The sequence below is a fragment of the Salmo salar genome, chromosome 11, assembly GCF_965601325.2.
Source record: "Salmo salar chromosome 11, fSalSal1, whole genome shotgun sequence".
Taxonomy (NCBI): Eukaryota; Metazoa; Chordata; class Actinopteri; order Salmoniformes; family Salmonidae; genus Salmo; species Salmo salar.
The window spans coordinates 45583236-45605548 of record NC_138301.1 but is presented as its reverse complement, the minus strand read 5'-3'; the positions used below and the strand labels follow the sequence as shown (position 1 = coordinate 45605548).

The 22313-nt window shown below is 46.3% G+C and overlaps 1 protein-coding gene across 22 annotated transcripts in view; it reads right to left on the bottom strand.

Annotated features, from left to right (window-relative positions):
• The window catches only part of LOC106587739 (liprin-alpha-1), a 135963-nt gene extending 125180 nt beyond the window's left edge, over positions 1-10783 (bottom strand). For 21 of the 22 annotated variants that reach the window (XM_082957982.1, XM_082957984.1, XM_082957978.1 and 18 more), the window contains exons 1-2: positions 9805-10782; positions 5094-5351 (exon numbers count right to left, since the gene is read on the bottom strand). In XM_082957982.1, coding sequence (XP_082814108.1) covers positions 5094-5351 — 258 coding nt within the window. In that variant the 5' untranslated portion in view covers positions 9805-10782. Of the gene's footprint in view, positions 1-5093; positions 5352-9804 lie in introns of all 22 variants that reach the window. The other variant, XM_082957979.1, reaches the window with a different exon arrangement.
• Between the last annotated feature and the right edge of the window lie 11530 nt (positions 10784-22313).

Genomic DNA, 22313 nt, shown 5'->3' with positions numbered 1-22313 from the left:
TCCCGTCAACCCCAGTCAGTCAGCAGTGAACCGTCCCGTCAACCCCGTCAGTCAGCAGTGAACTATCCTGTCAACCCCAGTCAGTCAGCAGTGAACCGACCCGTCAACCCCAGTCAGTCAGCAGTGAACTATCCTGTCAACCCCAGTCAGTCAGCAGTGAACTATCCTGTCAACCCCAGTCAGTCAGCAGTGAACTATCCTGTCAACCCCAGTCAGTCAGCAGTGAACTATCCTGTCAACCCCAGTCAGTCAGCAGTGAACTATCCTGTCAACCCCAGTCAGTCAGCAGTGAACTATCCTGTCAACCCCAGTCAGTCAGCAGTGAACTATCCTGTCAACCCCGTCAGTCAGCAGTGAACTATCCTGTCAACCCCAGTCAGTCAGCAGTGAACTATCCTGTCAACCCCAGTCAGTCAGCAGTGAACTATCCTGTCAACCCCGTCAGTACAGTTTACTACTAACTGACAGGGTTGACAGTAAAGTTCACTACCGACTGAGGGTTGAGGGGCTGTGGATGTAGGCTGCCCTGGAATGTTGGTACATTCCACAAGAGGGGCAACTCTCTCTGGGGGTGGGGGAAAGCGGGAGACGTGAGGCCCTATTAGCAAGCAGGCTGATAACTTTCAGGTAAAGCCACTCCCCACCTACCCAGTGCTTCCCAAAACCAGACAGAGAGAGGAATTAAAACATTTAAATTGAATGAAGAGAGAGAGCGAGAGAGAGAGAGAGAGAGACAGAGACAGAGACAGAGACAGAGACAGAGACAGAGACAGAGACAGAGACAGAGACAGAGACAGAGACAGAGACAGAGACAGAGACAGAGAGACAGAGAGACAGAGAGACAGAGAGACAGAGAGACAGAGAGACAGAGAGACAGAGAGAGAGAGAGAGAGAGAGAGAGAGAGAGAGAGAGAGAGAAAGAAAGAAAGAAAGAAAGAAGGAGAGGGACAGCCCCTCTGGGACAGGGACAGAGAGAGAAAGGGACAGAGAGGGACAGGGACAGCCCCCCCCACCAGTCTTTCACATTCCACAACCTTTACTCTGTAATAACATGTAGGAGTTGTTGCTATAGGGCTACTATAGAGGGGGATTGACAAGAGCAGACATGTCCTGACGTGGTGTACTGTAGACACCATCACCTAGCAGAATGACAGACTGTTTCCTCTTTCTTCCTGGGCACACACACTGATAAAGGGTTCGCTACCATGGTTCCTGTTCACAGCTCTGTGTGCTAGGGGCACCCCCACAGACACTGGCATCGCAGCATGTCAGCATGGTATCCGTAGCTCCACACGGTCCCGAACGGCAGGGTGACAGACAGACACGGTCCCGAACGGCAGGGTGACAGACAGACACGGTCCCGAACGGCAGGGTGACAGACAGACACGGTCCCGAACGGCAGGGAGACAGACAGACACGGTCCCGAACGGCAGGGAGACAGACAGACACGGTCCCGAACGGCAGGGTGACAGACAGACACGGTCCCGAACGGCAGGGTGACAGACAGACACGGTCCCGAACGGCAGGGTGACAGACAGACACGGTCCCGAACGGCAGGGAGACAGACAGACACGGTCCCGAACGGCAGGGAGACAGACAGACACGGTCCCGAACGGCAGGGTGACAGACAGACACGGTCCCGAACGGCAGGGTGACAGACAGACACGGTCCCGAACGGCAGGGTGACAGACAGACACGGTCCCGAACGGCAGGGTGACAGACAGACACGGTCCCGAACGGCAGGGTGACAGACAGACACGGTCCCGAACGGCAGGGAGACAGACAGACACGGTCCCGAACGGCAGGGTGACAGACAGTCCTGAACGGCAGGGTGACAGACAGTCCTGAACGGCAGGGTGACAGACAGTCCTGAACGGCAGGGTGACAGACAGTCCTGAACGGCAGGGTGACAGACAGTCCTGAACAGCAGGGTGACAGACAGTCCTGAACAGCAGGGTGACAGACAGTCCTGAACAGCAGGGTGACAGACAGTCCTGAACAGCAGGGTGACAGACAGTCCTGAACAGCAGGGTGACAGACAGTCCTGAACAGCAGGGTGACAGACAGTCCTGAACAGCAGGGTGACAGACAGTCCTGAACAGCAGGGTGACAGACAGTCCTGAACAGCAGGGTGACAGACAGTCCTGAACAGCAGGGTGACAGACAGTCCTGAACAGCAGGGTGACAGACACAGTCCCGAGCTACAGCCGGGACTGGAAGTTAACTGGTGAGTGGTAGCCATGCAGAACCCAATAAAGTTGAAAATCCTTAGTAGAGATTCCATTTGTAGAGCAGAAAAAAGTGAAGAACCTATCTAGGAATTCATTTCCATCAGCAATAGAACTCCTTCTCTTCAGAGTTCTGCATTCTGAGGACCACTCAGGGCATCAATCCATTTCTGCCCCTAACAAATGGTTAAAACACTCTTGCTTTCTCTCCGGTGCACCAGGTGTGAGAGGGGTTAACAGAAAAGCGAGGCATGTGTTCCCAACGACAGTGTTACGCTGTGTGAGGTCAGCGACCACTCCAAAAAAAGAAGAGAAGTTAAATGGAATGAGGAAGAAGCTATAAAACTGGGCAGGGTACAGGAAACCAACACCTTTTTATGGGATTCTCATCATATTGTCCAGCTATGGAGAATATAACTTAGAAACTCTTTCCCTCCTCTGGATATCATTAGTGTGATGACTTTCATTTAATTAAACTATCTGATGTGCTTTTGTATTAGCGTTGGCCATCGTCTGGCGAGCCCAGAACAGCTTGTTTAACTGAACTCCAGGTCCTTGTGCATTATTAACAGAGGACACCCAATCCCCCCCCAGGGCCTGGTTCAAAACGTAAAACCACCCAATCCCCCCCCAGGGCCTGGTTCAAAACGTAAAACCACCCAATCCCCCCCCAGGGCCTGGTTCAAAACGTAAAACCACCCAATCCCCCCCCCAGGGCCTGGTTCAAAACGTAAAACCACCCAATCCCCCCCCAGGGCCTGGTTCAAAACGTAAAACCACCCAATCCCCCCCCCCCCCCAGGGCCTGGTTCAAAACGTAAAACCACCCAATCCCCCCCCAGGGCCTGTTTCAAAACGTAAAACCACCCAATCCCCCCCCCCCCAGGGCCTGGTTCAAAACGTAAAACCACCCAATCCCCCCCCCCCCAGGGCCTGGTTCAAAACGTAAAACCACCCAATCCCCCCCCCCCCCAGGGCCTGGTTCAAAACGTAAAACCACCCAATCCCCCCCCCCCAGGGCCTGGTTCAAAACGTAAAACCACCCAATCCCCCCCCCCCCCCCCAGGGCCTGGTTCAAAACGTAAAACCACCCAATCCCCCCCCCCCCCAGGGCCTGGTTCAAAACGTAAAACCACCCAATCCCCCCCCCAGGGCCTGGTTCAAAACGTAAAACCACCCAATCCCCTCCCCCAGGGCCTGGTTCAAAACGTAAAACCACCCAATCCCCCCCCCAGGGCCTGGTTCAAAACGTAAAACCACCCAATCCCCCCCCCAGGGCCTGGTTCACAATGTAAAACCACCCAATCCCCCCCCCCAGGGCCTGGTTCAAAACGTAAAACCACCCAATCCCCCCCCCCCAGGGCCTGGTTCAAAACGTAAAACCACCCAATCCCCCCCAGGGCCTGGTTCAAAACGTAAAACCACCCAATCCCCCCCAGGGCCTGGTTCAAAACGTAAAACCACCCAATCCCTCCGGGGCCTGGTTCAAAACGTAAAACCACGAGGATGTGCCTTGCCAGAGGGACTGAAACCTGAGCCTCCATCATACACACATACAGAGAGACAGACCGACCAGACGGGTACAAGGCTTCATCGAGAGAGAGAGAAAACGTGTGGGGGGACAGAGAAAGGGAGAGAAACTTTTCTTCATTAGAGTAGAAAGAGAAATGCAGGACTCTACCACCTCATGCTACAAACTAACTATGTTAACCAACAGCTTCAGGGAAGGAATTTCATTAGACAAATGTACTCACCAGCCAAACCAGACGTTCCTGAATTTACCTCAGCTATACAGTATACAAAACTGAGTTCTTCTCTGGTTGAGGTGCTCAGGACCTACCCAGTTCAGATACACAACTGATATGAACACTTTAGAATTACATAAGGGCATCATTTCAAAACCACACCGCAGTTCTGTTTTCCTCCATGGCAGAAACGTTGGCGATTACATGCATGTCACAGTCCATAGGACTACTTCCAGTAGGAATACAATGCCATTTAATTTAGTTCCTAATCAGAAACCTCTCTCCAGCACTGGTTTTATTGGACCAGCCAGACAGGCCTAGCAGTGTGTGTGTGTGTGTGTGTGTGTGTGTGTGTGTGTGTGTGTGTGTGTGTGTAATCCGTGAGGTCATCAGTGACCGTTACAGAGGGAGGAGGAGGATCAAGCCCATCATACATATTCTAGCACCGCGTGACACAGTAACGGCAGTTCATCTGACGGACGGACAAGTGCTTTGTGTAACCTTGGAGGGCATCCAGAATGACAACAGAAGGTTAAAACTCAAGCGTTTTACACTGGCTGGTTGAGTGACTACAGTAATGAGTGGGGGGGGGTAAATCCCCCCCCCCCCCCTTAACCAGAGTCCCTGTGGAGTCTCAATCACTAAGGCCATCTGCTGAGGGAAAAGGCTGCATTAGGGCCTTTCATCCCGTAGCTAAACACACACACACACACTCATATACAGTAGCTTCACGCTCCGCTTGTGGGAAAGGGCATAGAAGCAAGATAAAACTCTTCTCTCTCTTTACCACAGTAGTCTAGAATTAAATGGTATATTTAAGCAATAAGGCCAGGGGGGGTAATATTGGCCATATATCACAAACCTCTGAGGTGCCTTATTGCTATTAGAAACTGGTTACCAACATAATTAGAGCAGTAAAAATACATGTTTTGTCATACCCGTGGAATACGGTCTGATATATCATGGCTGTCAGCCAATCAGCATTCAGGCCTAGAACCACCATGTTTATAACAGGCCTTATGTGATTTCACCACATTTCAAAAAGAACAAATAAAAACACAGAAGTGTAAACCTAACCCATGTGTCCCGTACAGCAGCATCAGCAGCCTCAGGTCTCTTACCTGGGGCAGGGCAGTGTTAAGCTGCCTCTGCAGCGAGTCCCTCTCGTGGCTGACCTCGTGCAGCTTGCCCTGGGTCAGGCCTAGGTTCTCCTGGGTCTCCCTCAGCGTGTCCAGTAGCCGGTCGCGTTCCTCCAGCATGGAAACCATCAGAGATTCAAAGTGCCCCTCCGAGTCCGAATGCAGAGGCGAGCTAGACCCCCGCCGGCCACACAAAGGCCCCTCCGACTCGCTGATGGTGGGCATCACCTCGCACATCATCTAGGATAGGAGGAGAGGGGTGGAGAGAGGAAGGAAGAGAGGAAGGGAGGCGGAGAGGGAGAAAATGTCAGAGAAAGAAGTCGCCAACAATTACAAGGACAACGCCTCAGAGCTCAATAGCGTCTTGATCTTTACATCAGAGTTGAATGACTTATCACACATCAGGATCAATGACAGCATCACTAAGCAGCGTTCTCCGTGGAAAAACGTTACGAACACTAAACCGCAAGGTGATCATGAACATACATTGTATTTTCTTCATACATGCTTGACTCTGAGGAAAAATCATTAAGTTCATTCACAACCGAGAGCACAGAAAAATATCCAGGGAGGGCTGGACACAACAACCTGCCAGCACTGCCATGATGGGCAGCAAGACACTGGACCTAACACTTGTGTTAAGTCACAAGTGCTGACAGGTACTGACATTTCTGTGTGGTGCCATCTCTGGTGTTCTGTGTGACAGAGTGCATGCAGAGAATCTATGAAGTTTGTCTCTAAGAGACTCAAAATACACACTTACACAGCCCATCAACAGAAACACGCCCCCCCCCCCCCAGCTAGCGAACAAGATAAACTCTGGCACAACGTGACAATGGTACTCTCGCCATCTCCCCATCTGCACTCAATAAATCAGCACCTTGAGCCAAGCTGTTGTCTGAAGGGTAGTGGCAGGCACGCATGGAGAGAACATTCATTTGCAGTGAGAAAACACAACACAGTGGGGAAGGCCTACACACACAATCAGGCCGTATATATTGCACTAGCTGGTTCCTGCAATGTGCTGATTTATGATTTAGTAATCAAACTACTTTGTAGGTCTGCTGTAAACCACTGTATTTAACAAGAGGAGAACCCAGTCAAAGCACTCTTTTCTGCAACCTGTTTGTTATGCATAATTCCATTAATATAATAATAATGCATCTAATTATAATAATGAATGCCATTTAACAGATGCCCTTATCCAAGCAACTTACAGTCATGCTGCATACAGTCATGCTGCATACAGTCATGCTAGCGGGAATCAAACTCACTATCCTGGCGTTGCAAGTGCCATTTTCTAACGACTGAGAAATGCCTTCTTCGTCATGGCCCTGGTCCGCAGAGACAAATGGCTTCTTCATGAAATAAAATGTTATTGGTCACATCCACATATTTAGCAGATGTTATTGAGGGTGTAGAGATATGCTTGTGTTCCTAACTCCATTAGTGCAATAGTATCGAACAATTCACAACAATACACACAAATGTAAAAAGTAAAAGAATGGAATTAAGAAGTATATGGTCTGCAGAGAGTCAGTATACATCCCGTACACTAATAGTTGTATTAGTTCCCATCCTGACAGACACCTCGTTAAGTTTGCTGATAACACTGCCTTGATCAGCCTGTTGCATGATGACGAGGAACACCATGGCCCAGTCCTAAATGACTTTGTAGAGTGGTGTGACCAATCACATTTGGTCCTCAATACCAAAGAGATGTGCATAGACTTCAGGAAGAGAACACCACCTACCTCTGCAACATCTATCAGAGGTCAGAACATAGAGATTGTAGAGGAATATACATCCCTGGGTGTCCTCTTGGACAATAAGCTTCAGTGGAGTAAATGTACAGACCTGATCTACTAAAAAAAGAGTACTTTCTCAAAAAGCTGTGATCTTTTAATGTTAATTGTACTATACTTACTCTATTTTACAAATCTTTCAGTGAGAGTGTTTTAACTTTTTGTATTGTTTGTTGGTTTGGCAATGCCACTGTCAGCCAGAGAAATATGCTGAGAAGGATTATCACCACATCAAGCAAGGTACTTGGAGTCATACAGACAGGCCTGGATGAGATCTTTAAGGTCAGGGCCCTCCGCAAGGCTCACAAAATCATTTTAGACCCAAGCCACCCCCTGTACCCGGACTTTGAACTACGCCCCTCTGGGCGCAGGTATAGGGCACCCCTCGACAAGAAAAACAGAACTAGACAAACATTTGTGCCAGGTGTGATATCCCCCCTAAATAGCTTGGGCTAATGTTCCTATTGACCCAGTAAGGCCAGCAAGCTAGTCTCTTTTTATTGGTATGTAACTGTTATGAAAGTTGTACTGTCATTTTGTTTTGCTATTTAAACACCATTATAAACACGTACATGACACTGCAACAAAATTTCCCCATGGCGACAATAAAGTCAGTAAAGTAACTTCTTTACGGCTTCTTCACCATGACCCTGCTCTGCAGAGAGTCAGTATACTGAGTAATGGCTTCTTCACCATGACCCTGCTCTGCAGAGAGTCAGTATACTGAGTAATGGCTTCTTCACCATGACCCTGCTCTGCAGAGAGTCAGTATACTGAGTAATGGCTTCTTCACCAGGACCCTGCTCTGCAGAGAGTCAGTATACTGAGTAATGGCTTCTTCACCATGACCCTGCTCTGCAGAGAGTCAGTATACTGAGTAATGGCTTCTTCACCATGACCCTGCTCTGCAGAGAGTCAGTATACTGAGTAATGGCTTCTTCACCATGACCCTGCTCTGCAGAGAGTCAGTATACTGAGTAATGGCTTCTTCACCATGACCCTGCTCTGCAGAGAGTCAGTATACTGAGAAATGGCTTCTTCACCATGACCCTGCTCTGCAGAGAGTCAGTATACTGAGTAATGGCTTCTTCACCATGACCCTGCTCTGCAGAGAGTCAGTATACTGAGTAATGGCTTCTTCACCATGACCCTGCTCTGCAGAGAGTCAGTATACTGAGTAATGGCTTCTTCACCATGACCCTGCTCTGCAGAGAGTCAGTATACTGAGTAATGGCTTCTTCACCATGACCCTGCTCTGCAGAGAGTCAGTATACTGAGAAATGGCTTCTTCACCATGACCCTGCTCTGCAGAGAGTCAGTATACTGAGTAATGGCTTCTTCACCATGACCCTGCTCTGCAGAGAGTCAGTATACTGAGTAATGGCTTCTTCACCATGACCCTGCTCTGCAGAGTGCCTGTATATGCTGCTAGAACATGTTAAAAGGAGGGGGTCCTTTATGCTTTCCAAGGACCAATTTCTAACTGGAGATTTGGCTTGAGGTTTGCACCAAAGCCTGTGGTGCATCAGATGATGAAGCCAGACCACCGAGTGCCCTTCCATTGATCAGACACTAAGAAAACCAATGTACACAAACACATGTAGACCTACCCTACACTCACAATCACTCTGGATGTGTGTGTACAGTAATATGGTTTTCCATTGTAAATGGGCAGGCATAAGATGTTGGGGATGCAGGCCTGACTGAGTGGTTGACTTCATCCACTGGCTCCACAACACTGGCGATTAGGCCCTGTAGACGGGCCTCCAGGAGGGAAAACCCAGAATCATGTGAGTTACATTTAAAAAACCCAAACGGAACTGCAGCTAATGAACTGGAACTAAGTGCATTTTGTACTGGGTGGCCGGGGAGGACTAGGGCTTTCCTTTCTTCTTCTTCCACGGCCTTCAACGCCAAAGGCACTTGCTTTCAGAAGCCACTGTGTTCAGTTCAGGGACCTGAGCAGTGACACTGTACCTTTAGGAGCTTGTTTACAAAGCAAGCCCGTCATTGAGCCAAAACCATCCAAATCCCCCACATATCCAGGTGATAAATATTAATATTGGCTGCTGCCAAATGTAACCTATTTTCACCTAGGCAAATATACAGCAGGCTCCAATAACAGGGTCAAACCAACAAAACAATGGAGTTTATAGGGGGGAGGGGCCCTACTGAAGAGCACGAGACAGAATGACAGATGGTAGCCATACTCTGTAGTGTAACTACCTCAATGTACAAAACAACACGTTCTGTGTCCATCATGTCAGTAGGCTTCAAAGTATGGCAGTTCAGTTGTAGACATCTCAATGCAGTGATTTGGGGGAGGGGGGGACACCTACGTCACCAAGTAGCGTTACATAAGGCTGAAGTCCCTTTACACATCCATTGAACAAAGCGAACACAGAGTTCGGACTGGATGGGCTGCTAACATACACAGTAAACAAGACTGCTACAGGTAGGCTGAAGTCCAAATAGAGAGACAAGAGGGTCAAAGTCCGGTAACATTAATGTGTAAACCATAACACCAAGGTCACGGGGAAAGCGTAACGCTAATAATTTCGGTCTGGAATGTGACTGTTTTTGATAAACAAACTAGCTGCCAAGGCGCGTGTGTTGGTACTGTAGAACAGTCCTAACTCTTTCAAACTCAAGGCATAAAATATGAGTATGGACACCTAGCTAACTAGATCAATCAATTGGCAGTTATCGAAAAGGACAACGAGAAACTTAACTTGTTATAACTTAAGTTACTGCCAAATGCACTCCTTTCCAGAGCTGTGAACCAAATGGCCATAACACATGACATATGCCTGGTAGAAAGTTAGTAAAGCTGGTACAATAAAAGGTTATACATTGTTGCAAATAGATCAATGGTTAGCTAACGTTACCTTTGCAAACTAGGCGAAATTCCTTTGATGTCCACTTTTCTTTTTATGTTGCCGAGTTTTCTTCAACTTAAATTCTAGCCAGTTCGTCCAACTAATGCAACGGTACAATTGTATGAATAATCCAAGCCATTCAAAACATTAAATCCATTGAAATGTTGAAAGCCATCCAGACTGAAAGGTCCGACGGCGAACAAAAAAGGAATTCTAAAGGCCGCAGTGAGACCCACATCAGAGGGCAATACTCCAACCCTAGCTAGCTATTTCGCTAACGGTAGTTACTTCTGCATTGCACAAGATAAAAGTGCGTCAAACTGATTATTAGTATTTGCACATAATATACACGCAATTACTACCTCATCCTAACCGTTGTATACTTTGTTCAAGAAAAAAAAAATGTAGTTAGCCAGCTAGGCAACACTCCTTACAAGGAACAAAATTGGAAACAGATGTAGATAGCTAGCTAACGTTAGCAATCAAATGGCCAGAGCTAGCTAGGCACTATAGCCGGTTACGATAGCTCATTAGACTGCAACTAAAAAGTTACTGTCCAAGACAATACCAGGCAAAGCATATAAAGTGTTTATAATCCAACTTCAAGGGTCAAATTTAAAAAATTAAGACGAAGTCAAAAGAACTAAAATATCCAAAGCACATTTTCTCTGGTGTATTTACTTTTGCCAGCTAACGTTAGCTTAGCTTCCCGTCGACGAGCCGCGTCACCACATCACAGCCTGGCAAAAACTGTGAGATCCAAGAGAGGAGATCGCGGAAACTTTAAAATCCTTGGATTGGGCTCAAAACACACTTGATAAACATGTATCCACGGCCAATTTGTCCATGGGTTACCAACGTATCAAATAAACCAGGTTTCCGTCCGAATGCAAGCTTTTAATCCAGTTTTCTTTGGTAGTCCAGCTCGACAGGAGCCGTCCCTCTCCCGGTCGGCACAGGAGTCACTTCTTGTTGTCTATCGTTTCCTGTGCGTCCATACGCTGGTGACGTTTGAACAGTGGAAAGCACGTCGCCAGGGCAGGCTACCGTCCGTGACCAAGGTTGCCGCTCATTCAGTCTGACGTTAGATTTACAGTATATTATCTTTGTGTGTGTTATAGGTCATTGTGATTAGCCTATGTGTGGTGTAATAATGGCAGCAATTTCCCTCTTGTCACTTGATTTTTTTTAAACATTTATAATGGAAGAGATTTAGTTATGATAGATGCATTTATCTTTGAAAAATCACACACACACACACACACACACACACACACACACACACACACACACACACACACACACACACACACACACACACACAGCATTCCAGAGACACTCCACAGGGTGTCTTTATTAAAGTAATTATGCCCTCCATGTACACTATGAGACAGATATTGCCAATTTCAAAGTGAATACTTTAAATGTTTATTATCCTCAGTGTCCGGTCTGACCTGAATAATTTATGTCTTAGAGACCTTCTGGGAATTTCTAGTCAATCAAGTGAGTAGACGTTTTGCTTCAGGGACCTGCAATATTGGCAGTAATCAGTCAACATAATCATCCTGAGCTCCAACATCCTCTCCAGCTTTTGAGAGTGAAGGAGAAAGAGAGAGGGAGAAAATGTGAGCGTGGGTTTTGCTTAAATTAGTTATGGTGCCTCAGGATGGTCCTGTTAGACTGCAGGATGGTCCTGTCAGACTATAGGATGGTCCTGTTAGACTGCAGGATGGTGCTGTTAGACTGCAGGATGGTCCTGTCAGACTATAGGATGGTCCTGTTAGACTGCAGGATGGTCCTGTTAGACTGCAGGATGGTCCTGTTAGATTGCAGGATGGTCCTGTTAGACTGCAGGATGGTCCTGTTAGACTGCAGGATGGTCCTGTTAGACTGCAGGATGGTCCTGTTAGATTGCAGGATGGTCCTGTTAGACTGCAGGATGGTCCTGTTAGACTGCAGGATGGTCCTGTTAGACTGCAGGATGGTCCTGTTAGATTGCAGGATGGTCCTGTTAGACTGCAGGATGGTCCTGTTAGACTGCAGGATGGTCCTGTTAGACTGCAGGATGGTCCTGTTAGACTGCAGGATGGTCCTGTTAGACTGCAGGATGGTGCTGTTAGACTGCAGGATGGTGCTGTTAGACTGCAGGATGGTCCTGTAGTCTAACATCTACCCCTCTCCCCCTCTACCCATCCCCATCTACCCTTCTACCCATCTACCCATCTCCCCTCTCCCCCTCTCCCCATCTCCCCTCTACCCATCTCCCTCTACCCATCTCCCTCTACCCATCTCCCCTCTACCCATCTCCCCCTCTACCCATCTCCCCCTCTCCCCATCTCCCCATCTCCCCCTCTACCCATCTCCCCCTCTCCCCATCTCCCCTCTCCCCCTTCTACCCATCTACCCCTCTACCACCATCTACCCCTCTCCCCCACTACCCATCTACCCATCTCCCCCTCTACCCATCTCCCCCTACCCACCTCCCCTCTCCCCTGTTTCCCCTCTCGTGTTTCACATAGACCTACACCCCAACCCCACCCCTGTCTGCCACCCGTTTGCCAGTCAGCCAACTCCAGGACAGCCATGCGTTTCCGTAACTCTTGACCTCTGAGCTTTACCCTGTCCCTTCCTGCCCATTTCAACACATTAAAAATAGCCCTGCCCAACTACTGTACAGTCGGAGGTTTACATACTGTGACGTACAGCAGGTCAGCCACCAGGGGGAGACTCGTCGAGGCCTGGTGACAGACGAAGTATACATCACGAGGCGATGGCTTCATCTGCTGGACGTGCCAGGTCTCGACAGACTCTCCGGCCAGGACTAATTGGGGCTGATTGGGAGTTTGTGAGTAATCAAGGGCTGATTGCTCACCAGCTGTACAAGTCCCATAAAGCTGCCAGAAGGGCAGCACACAAGGAAGAGTGGGGGAAGAAAGGACTCCCGTATAGTTGGGGACGGTTGCGGAGGTAACAGGAGTGAGTTCAGTTGTTGATCCCCACAGGATACAGAAAGACCCGGAACACAGAAGACAGTATCCTGGAGAGGGTCTCATGGGGAGAGCTATTCTTTTCTTTTTTAACTATTATTTTAATAAACACCCTTGAAACTGAGCTAATTCTACTCTGTCCATGTCTGATCTGTGTAAACGTTTAGACCCAACCCCCTGGTCTGCCACAATACACTTAGGTTAGAGTCATTAAAACTTGCTTTTCAACCACTCCACAAATTTCTTGTTAACAAACTATAGTTTTGTGCATGACAAGTAATTTTTCCAACAATTGTTTGCAGACAGATTATTTCACTTATAATTCACTGTATCACAATTCCAGTGGGTCAGAAGTTTACGTACACTAAGTTGACTGTGCCATTAAACAGCTTGGAAAATTCAAGAAAATGATGTCATGGCTTTAGAAGCTTCTGATAGGCTAATTGACATAATTTGAGTCAAATGGAGGTGTACCTGCGGATATATTTTAAGGCCTACCTTCAAACTCAGTGCCTCTTTGCTTGACATCATGGGAAAATCAAAAGAAATCAGCCAAGACCTCAGAAAAGAATTGTAGACCTCCACAAGTCTGGTTCATCCTTGGGAGCAATTTCCAAACGCCTGAAGGTACCACGTTCATCTGTACAAACAATAGTATGCAAGTACAAACACAATAGGACCACGCAGCCGTCATACCACTCAGGAAGGAGACGCGTTCTGTCTCCTAGACATGAATGTACTTTTGTGAGAAAAGTGCAAATCAATCCCAGAACAGCAAATGAACTTGTGAAGATGCTAGAGGAAAAAGTATCTATATCCACAGTAAAACGAGTCCTATATCGATATAACCTGAAGAAGCCACTGCTCCAAAACCGCCATAAAAAAAACAGACAAAAAAGCCAGATCATACTTTTTGGAGGAATGTCCTCCGGTCTGATGAAACAAAATAGAACTGTTATGGCCATAATGACCATCGTTATGTTTGGAGGTAAAAGGGGGATGCTTGCAAGCTGAAGAACACCATCCCAACCGTGAAGCACCGGGGTGGCAGCATCATGTTGTGGGGGTGCTTTGCTGCAGGAGGGACTGGTGCACTTCACAAAATAGATGGCATCACGAGGATGGAAAATTATGTGGAAATATTAAAGCAACATCTCAAGACATCAGTCAGGAAGTTAAAGCTTGGTCGCAAATGGGTCTTCCAAATGGACAATAACCCCAAGCTTACTTCCAAAGTTGTGGCAAAATGGCTTAAGGACAACAAAGTCAAGGTATTGGAGTGGCCATCACAAAGCCCTGACCTCAATCCTATAGAAATTTTGTGGGAGGAACTGAAAAAGCGTGTGCGAGCAAGGAGGCCTACAAACCTGACTCAGTTACAGCAGCTCTGTCAGGAGGAATGGGCCAAAATTCACCCAACTTGTTGTGGGAAGCTTGTGGATGGCTACCCGAAACATTTGACCCAAGTTAAACAATTTAAAGTCAATGCTACCAAATACTAATTGAGTGTATGTAAACTTCCGACATTGGGAATGTGATGAAAGAAATAAAAGCTGAAATAAATCATTCTCTCTACTATTATTCTGACATTTCACATTCTTAAAATAAAGTGCTGATCCTCACTGACCTTAGACAGGGCATTTTCACCAGGATTAAATGTCAGGAATTGTGAAAAACTGAGTTTAAATGTATTTGGCTAAGGTATATGTAAACTTCCAACTTCAACTGTAGATTGAGGGGACCAACTGTAAACAAGTCCATTAACTGGGCATTTGTGTGTGTGTGTGTGTGTGTGTGTGTGTGTGTGTGTGTGTGTGTGTGTGTGTGTGTGTGTGTGTGTGTGTGTGTGTGTGTGTGTGTGTCATTGCTACAAGTAAACCTAAAGCCTGTGAAGAAGAGATCATCCTTGACCTCCAGGCATCGCCGTGGGAAGTACTGGTGCTGAAGGTGCTGCAGCGCTCCCTGGTGGTGAGATGGTAAAACTGCAAAGATTTGTGTTGCAACAAGGGATGTCTGATCATGATGATGGTCTGTCAGTGAGTGGATTATCACTGGCCCCATTATGAAGTACTTCATTTATCTGCAACAAAACGTAAATTACAAATATACTGTAGCTATGGCAACTAGACAAGACATGCCATTATGCTTGAATTAATACTACATACTACAATAAAAACTGTTAGTCTGGGTGATAATAATCCTGGATTTAACTCATATTTCACCACAGGAGGGCAGTGTAAATCAACATACTACAGAACTTGGGTCATTCTTGGGCTGCGGTAATATTTGAAAAGTGTGTATGTATATATATATATATATATATATATATATATATATATATATATATATATATATATATATATATATTTATTTATTTATTTATTTACTAGAATAAATGCATTTTCTGAACAGCCCACAATATTAAGTACATATTAAACCTTTAAGAAAACATGTTCTCCCACCTCAGGCATTAAAGCCCTTTTTGTTATTGTCCATTTTTGTCTGATATGGACACCATTTATCTTCAACCCATCACAGACAATATGGAAGTTGTCTGAATATGATTATAAAAGATATTTGTTATAAAAATATACATTTATCTAATGCTCATGTGTCCCCCAAACCAATTCATTTATTATAAATATAAAATGTAAAATCTCTGAATGTTGCTTTATTAAACTCTGACAGACACATTATGTGTCAGCGGGCTCATAATTTAAATAAAAAAACAAGCTTTTAATTCAGCATTTTAACATGAATCTAATCTTCTTGGGTTTGTCCTAAACATTTCAGACTGAGCTCAGAAAACAGGAAATTCATATTTATTCATCTTTGCCATGTTATTTAACAAATATTGTCATGTGACGGGGTAGAGATTAGCGTGACAGGGTTGAATACTGTTACGGGGTTGAAGAGACATCAGTTTCCATATAAAGTAGTTTAGTTTACTATCAAAATCCCTCCAAGATTTACCCCAAAACATTACATTTCATTGTATGCAACCATGTAATAAGGACATTAGATATATTTTGAATAATCTGGGTTTTATTTTTTATTTTATTTTTATTTTTTATTTCACCTTTATTTAACCATGTAGGCTAGTTGAGAACAAGTTCTCATTTGCAACTGCGACCTGGCGAAGATAAAGCATAGCAATTCGACACATACAACAACACAGAGTTACACATGGAGTAAAACAAACATACAGTCAATAATACAGTAGAACAAAAGAAAACAAAAAGTCTATATACAGTGAGTGCAAATGAGGTAAGTTAAGGCAATAAATAGGCCATGGTGGCGAAGTAATTACAATATAGCAATTAAACACTGGAATGGTAGATGTGCAGAAGATGAATGTGCAAGTAGAGATACTGGGGTGCAAAGGAGCAAGATAAATAAATAAATACAGTATGGGGATGAGGTAGGTAGATAGATGGGCTGTTTACAGATGGGCTATGTACAGGTGCAGTGATCTGTGAGCTGCTCTGACAGCTGATGCTTAAAGCAAGTGAAGAAGATATGAGTCTCCAGCTTCAGAGATTTTTGCAATTCGTTCCAGTCTTTGGCAGCAGAGAACTGGAAGGAAAGATGACCAAAGGAGGAATTGGCTTTGGGGGTGACCAGTGAGATATACCTGCTGGAGCGCGTGCTACGAGTGGGTGCTGCTATGGTGACCAGTGAGCTGAGATAAGGCGGGGCTTTACCTAGCAGAGACTTGTAGATAACCTGTAGCCAGTGGGTTTGGCAACGAGTATGAAGCGATGGCCAACCAACGAGAGTGTACAGGTCGCAATGGTGGGTAGTGTATGGGGCTTTGGTGACAAAACGAATGGCACTGTGATAGACTGCATCCAGTTTGTTGAGTAGAGTGTTGGAGGCTATTTTATAGATGACATCACCGAAGTCGAGGATCGGTAGGCTGGTCAGTTTTACGAGGGTATGTTTGGCAGCATGAGTGAAGGATGCTTTGTTGCGATATAGGAAGCCGATTCTAGATTTCATTTTGGATTGGAGATGCTTAATGTGAGTCTGGAAGGAGAGTTTACACTCTAACCAGACTCCCAGGTATTTGTAGTTGTCCACGTATTCTAAGTCAGAGCCGTCCAGAGTAGTGATGCTGGACGGGCGAGCAGGTGCGGGCAGTGATCGATTGAATAGCATGATTTAGTTTTACTTGCGTTTAAGAGCAGTTGGAGGCCACGGAAGGAGAGTTGTATGGTATTGAAGCTCGTCTGGAGGTTAGTTAACACAGTGTCCAAAGAGGGGCCAGAAGTATACGGTGAGGGAAAAAAGTATTTGATCCCCTGGTGATTTTGTACGTTTGCCCACTGACAAAGAAATGATCATTCTATAATTTTAATGGTAGGTTTATTTGAACAGTGAGAGACAGAATTACAACAACAAAAAATCCAGAAAAACGCATGTCAGAAATGTTATAAATTTATTTGCATTATAATGAGGGAAATAAGTATTTGACCCCCTCTCAATCAGAAAGATTTCTGGCTCCCAGGTGTCTTTTATACAGGTAACGAGCTGAGATTACGAGCACACTCTTAAAGGGAGTGCTCCTAATCTTAGCTTGTTACCTGTATAAAAGACACCTGTCCACAGAAGCAATCAATCAATCAGATTCCAAACTCTCCACCATGGCCAAGACCAAAGAGCTCTCCAAGGATGTCAGGGACAAGATTGTAGACCTACACAAGGCTGGCATGGGCTACAAGACCATCGCCAAGCAGCTTGGTGAGAAGGTGACAACAGTTGGTGCGATTATTCGCAAATGGAAGAAACACAAAAGAACTGTCAATCTCCCTCGGCCTGGGGCTCCATACAAGATCTTACCTCGTGGAGTTGCAATGATCATGAGAACGGTGAGGAATCAGCCCAGAACTACACGGGAGGATCTTGTCAATGATTCCAAGGCAGCTAGGACCATAGTCACCAAGAAAACAATTGGTAACACACTACGCCATGAAGGACTGAAATCCTGCAGCGCCCGCAAGGTCCCCCTGCTCAAGAGAGCACATATACATGCCCATCTGAAGTTTGCCAATGAACATCTGAATGATTCAGAGGACAACTGGTGAAAGTGTTGTGGTCAGATGAGACCAAAATGGAGCTCTTTGGCATCAACTCAACTCACCGTGTTTGGAGGAGGAGGAATGCTGCCTATGTCCCCAAGAACACCATCCCCACTGTCAAACATGGAGGTGGAAACATTATGCTTTGGGGGTGTTTTTCTGCTAAGGGGACAGGACAACTTCACCGCACCAAAGGGACGATGGACGGGGCCATGTACTGTCAAATCTTGGGTGAGAACCTCCTCCCCTCAGCCAGGGCATTAAAAATGGGTCGTGGATGGGTATTCCAGCATGACAGTGACCCAAAACACACAGCCAAGGCAACAAAGGAGTGGCTCAAGAAGAAGCACATTAAGGTCCTGGAGTGGCCTAGCCAGTCTCCAGACCTTAATCCCATATCAAATCTGTGGAGGGAGATGAAGGTTCGCGTCGCCAAACGCCAGCCTCGAAACCTTAATGACTTGGAGAAGATCTGCAAAGAGGAGTGGGACAAAATCCCTCCTGAGATGTGTGCAAACCTGGTGGCCAACTACAAGAAACATCTGACCTCTGTGATTGCCATTAAGGGTTTGCCACCAAGTACTAAGTCATATTTTGCAGAGGGGTCAAATACTTATTTCCCTCATTAAAATGCAAATCAATTTATTACATTTTTGACGTGTTTTCTGGATTTTTTGTTGTTATTCTGTCTCTCACTGTTCAAATAAACCTACCATTAAAATTATAGACTGATAATTTCTTTGTCAGTGGGCAAACGTACAAAATCAGCAGAAGATCAAATCCTTTTTTCCCTCACTGTACAGAATGGTGTTGTCTGCGTAGAGGTGGATCAGAGAATCACCAGCAGCAAGAGCAACATCATTGATGTATACAGAGAAGAGAGTCGACCCGAGAATTGAACCCTGTGGCACACCCATAGAGACTGCCAGAGGTCCGGATGACAGCCCTTCCGATTTGACACATTGAACTCTATCAGAGAAGTAGTTGGTAAACCAGGCGAGGTAATCATTTGAGAAACTAAGGCTGTCGAGACTGCCAATAAGAATGTGGTGATTGACAGAGTCAAAAGCCTTGACAGGTCGACGAATACGGCTGCACAGTAATGTCTCTTATCGATGGCGGTTATGATGTCGTTTAGGACCTTGAGCGTGGCTGAGGTGCACCCATGACCAGCTCTGAAACCAGATTGCATAGCGGAGAAGGTATCAAGCTTAGATTGTAGGATGGCCGGGGTGTTAAGCATGTCCCAGTTTAGGTCACCTCGTAGCACGAGCTCAGAAGATAGATGGGGGGCAATCAATTCAAATATGGTATTGAGGGCACAGCTGGGGGCAGAGGGAGGTCTATAGCAAGCGGCAACAGTGAGAGACTTGTTTCTGGAAAGGTGAATTTTTAGAAGTAGAAGCTCGAATTGTTTGGGTACAGACTTGGATAGTAATACAGAACTCTGCAGGCTATCTTTGCAGTAGATTGCAACACCGCCCCCTTTGGCAGTTCTATCTTGGCGGAAAATGTTATAGTTAGTAATGGAGATTTCAGGGTTTTTGGTGGTTTTCCTAAGCCAGGATTCAGACACGGCTAAGACATCCGGGTTGGCAGAGTGTGCTAAAGCAGTGAGTAAAACAAACTTAGGGAGTAGGCTTCTAATGTTAACATGCATGAAACCAAGGCTTTTACGGTTACAGAAGTCAACAAATGAGAGCACCTGGGGAGTGGGAGTGGAGCTAGGTACTGCAGGGCCTGGATTAACCCCCACATCACCAGAGGAACAGAGGAGAAGTAGGATAAGGCTACGGCTAAAGGCTATACGAACTGGCCGTCTAGCACGTTCAGAACAGAGAGTAAAAGGAGCAGGATTCTGGGCACGGTAGCATAGATTCAAGGCATAGTGTACAGACAAAGGTAAGGTAGGATGAGAGTACATTGGAGGTAAACCTAGGCATTGAGTAATGATGAGAGAGATATAGTCTCTAGAGACTTTAAACCAGGTGATGTCATCGCATATGTAGGAGGTGGAACAACATGGTTGGTTAAGGCATATTGAGCAGGGCTAGAGGCTCTACAGTGAAATAAGACAGTAATCACTAACCATGACAGTAATGGACGAGGCATATTGATATTAGAGAGAGGCATGTGTAGCCAAGTGAACATATGGGTACAGTGAGTGGTTGGGCTGACTGGGTACACGGCGATTTAGACAGTTAGCAGGCTGATGCTAACAAGCTAACAGTTAGTAGGCCGGGGCTAAACAAGCTAGCAGTTAGCAGACCAGGGCTGGCAAGCTAGCAGTTAGTTCACCGAGGCAAGCAAGCAGTTGGCAGACCGGGGCTAGCAGTTAGCAGACCGGGGCAGGCAAGCTAGCAGTTAGCAGACCGGGGCAAGCAAGCTAGCAGGTAACTAACCGGGGCTAGCAAGTTAGCCTTTGGGGGACGTCGCGATGGGGGTAAGTCTGTTTTTGCCTCTTTGTGCGGTGACGTCGATAGACCAGTCGTGGAATTAGTAGGGTTCCAAGTAGCTCTAGGTAGCTAGTAGGCCGCGGTTAGCGGAATGGGCCTTCAGCGGACGTCGCACCTGAGGGGCCTGTTGGAATCCTCAAGCAGATTATGTCGGTATTCCAGTCGTAGAGGATCGGCGGGGTTCCGTGCCCCGTACCGGCAGTGGAAGGGGTCCGGATATTGTAGCCCAGGAGTGGGCTTCAGTGGTAGCACAGGAGCCCTGGCCGGGCTAGCTTCAGGCTAATTGGTGCTTGCTCCGGGATGGAAACGCTAGCCAGGAGTAGTCACCTGGGATTGCGGTTAGCTTGTTGCGAAGATCCAGATGAAAATGTTCAGAGTTTGCGGTAGGAATCCGGGGATATGGGGAAAAAATAAATAAATAAAATAATAATAGGTCCGTTATGCTCTGGTTTGAGTCACGTTGTTCGAACTGGCGATAGCTTTCCGAGCTAAAGGTTAGCTGATGACCACTAGCAATGGTTTGCTGACTGATAGCTCGTAGGTAATTAGCTGGCTAGCTTCAGTTGAGGGATTCCAGATCTGAAGTAAATAGAAATACTTTAGAAAGAAAAACAGATCCACGCCACATTGGGCGAGGCGGGTTGCAGGAGAGTATTTAAAAGTTGAGGTTTAGGAAAATATTTTTAAAAGAAATGCGAAGAAAAATATGTAAAAAGATATATACAAGGGACACGACAGGACAAACACGTCTGACTGCTACGCCATCTTGGATTCTTTATTAACCAAACTGCAGTAAATATCGAAACAAATAAAAACACATCAGGCATTAGGGTAGTTAATAACATTCAACAGGTTTCATCAGAAAATTCAGCATGTCAAACTGTAGGACATTTTCCAAGGGTATTTAGAATGCTAGAACAGCTGTAACTACAGCACTTGTGTCAGCACGACTATCCTTCTTCTCAGGAGCACCATATTCATTCATTCATTCATTCATTCGTTGTTTTCTTCCTAAGAGTCTGGCCCACATGTAACCAATGTGAAATGGCTAGTTAGTTAGCGGTGGTGCGCGCTAATAGTGTTTCAATCAGTGACGTCATTCGCTCTGAGACCTGAAGTGGTTGTTCCCCTTGCGTTGCAAGGGCCGTGGCTTTTGTGGCGCGATGGGTAACGATGCTTCGTGGGTGTCAGTTGTTGATGTGTGGCAAGGGTCCCTGGTTCAAGCCCAGGTTGGGGCGAAGAGAGGGACGGAACCTACACTGTTACACACACATCTCTCTCAACCTCTACGTGGCAGGTTATCACATGCTGTGGGGTGTGGAATCATCAAACTGAGACCAGTGGATGTCATCTCCAGAAGGCCAGAAAATTCTGTTTGGTCCTACACGATGCATACATTTCAGTTGTACACTCATTTAATCCATGCCGAGGATGATGCCTGGATGAAGGTTAGCATCATATTCCACTACACACCACTGACCAAGAGACCTGGATTTCCCCACTGGATTTCATCCACAGCTTGTGGATTTGCCTCATTGGCTGGCTGTTCTGGAGCAGCCAGGACCTTCTGCCTGAAACTGAAGCGCTGTGTGTTAAAGCATGTACAGTTTAGCTCCTTCTTTGTTGAACAAAGACAGCTGACATCACGAGACATCAGCTCACCAGGAGCAAGGATGATATTCTCATGGTGGAGGGCACCGCTTTTATCGGGCTTGGCATCATCTCCATCGCACGTTCAACATCGGCACTCTTCACAAAGAACAGCTTCATTGACGTGTTTGTCTCACGGAGGGCTTTGTAAAGCTCCTGTGCATCACTGATATCACGGCCCTTAGCCACTAACCTGTCTGCCGTTCTCTTCAACGTTCCTCCCACACCATCAGGAGCCCCTTTTCCATGGCTCGACTCAAAAAAGTTCCATGTACCAGCTTTAAATCCCTGTTTGTGTAAAGCAGGAAGTTGCCTCTCTGCTTATACTGTGTGCAAGGCCCATC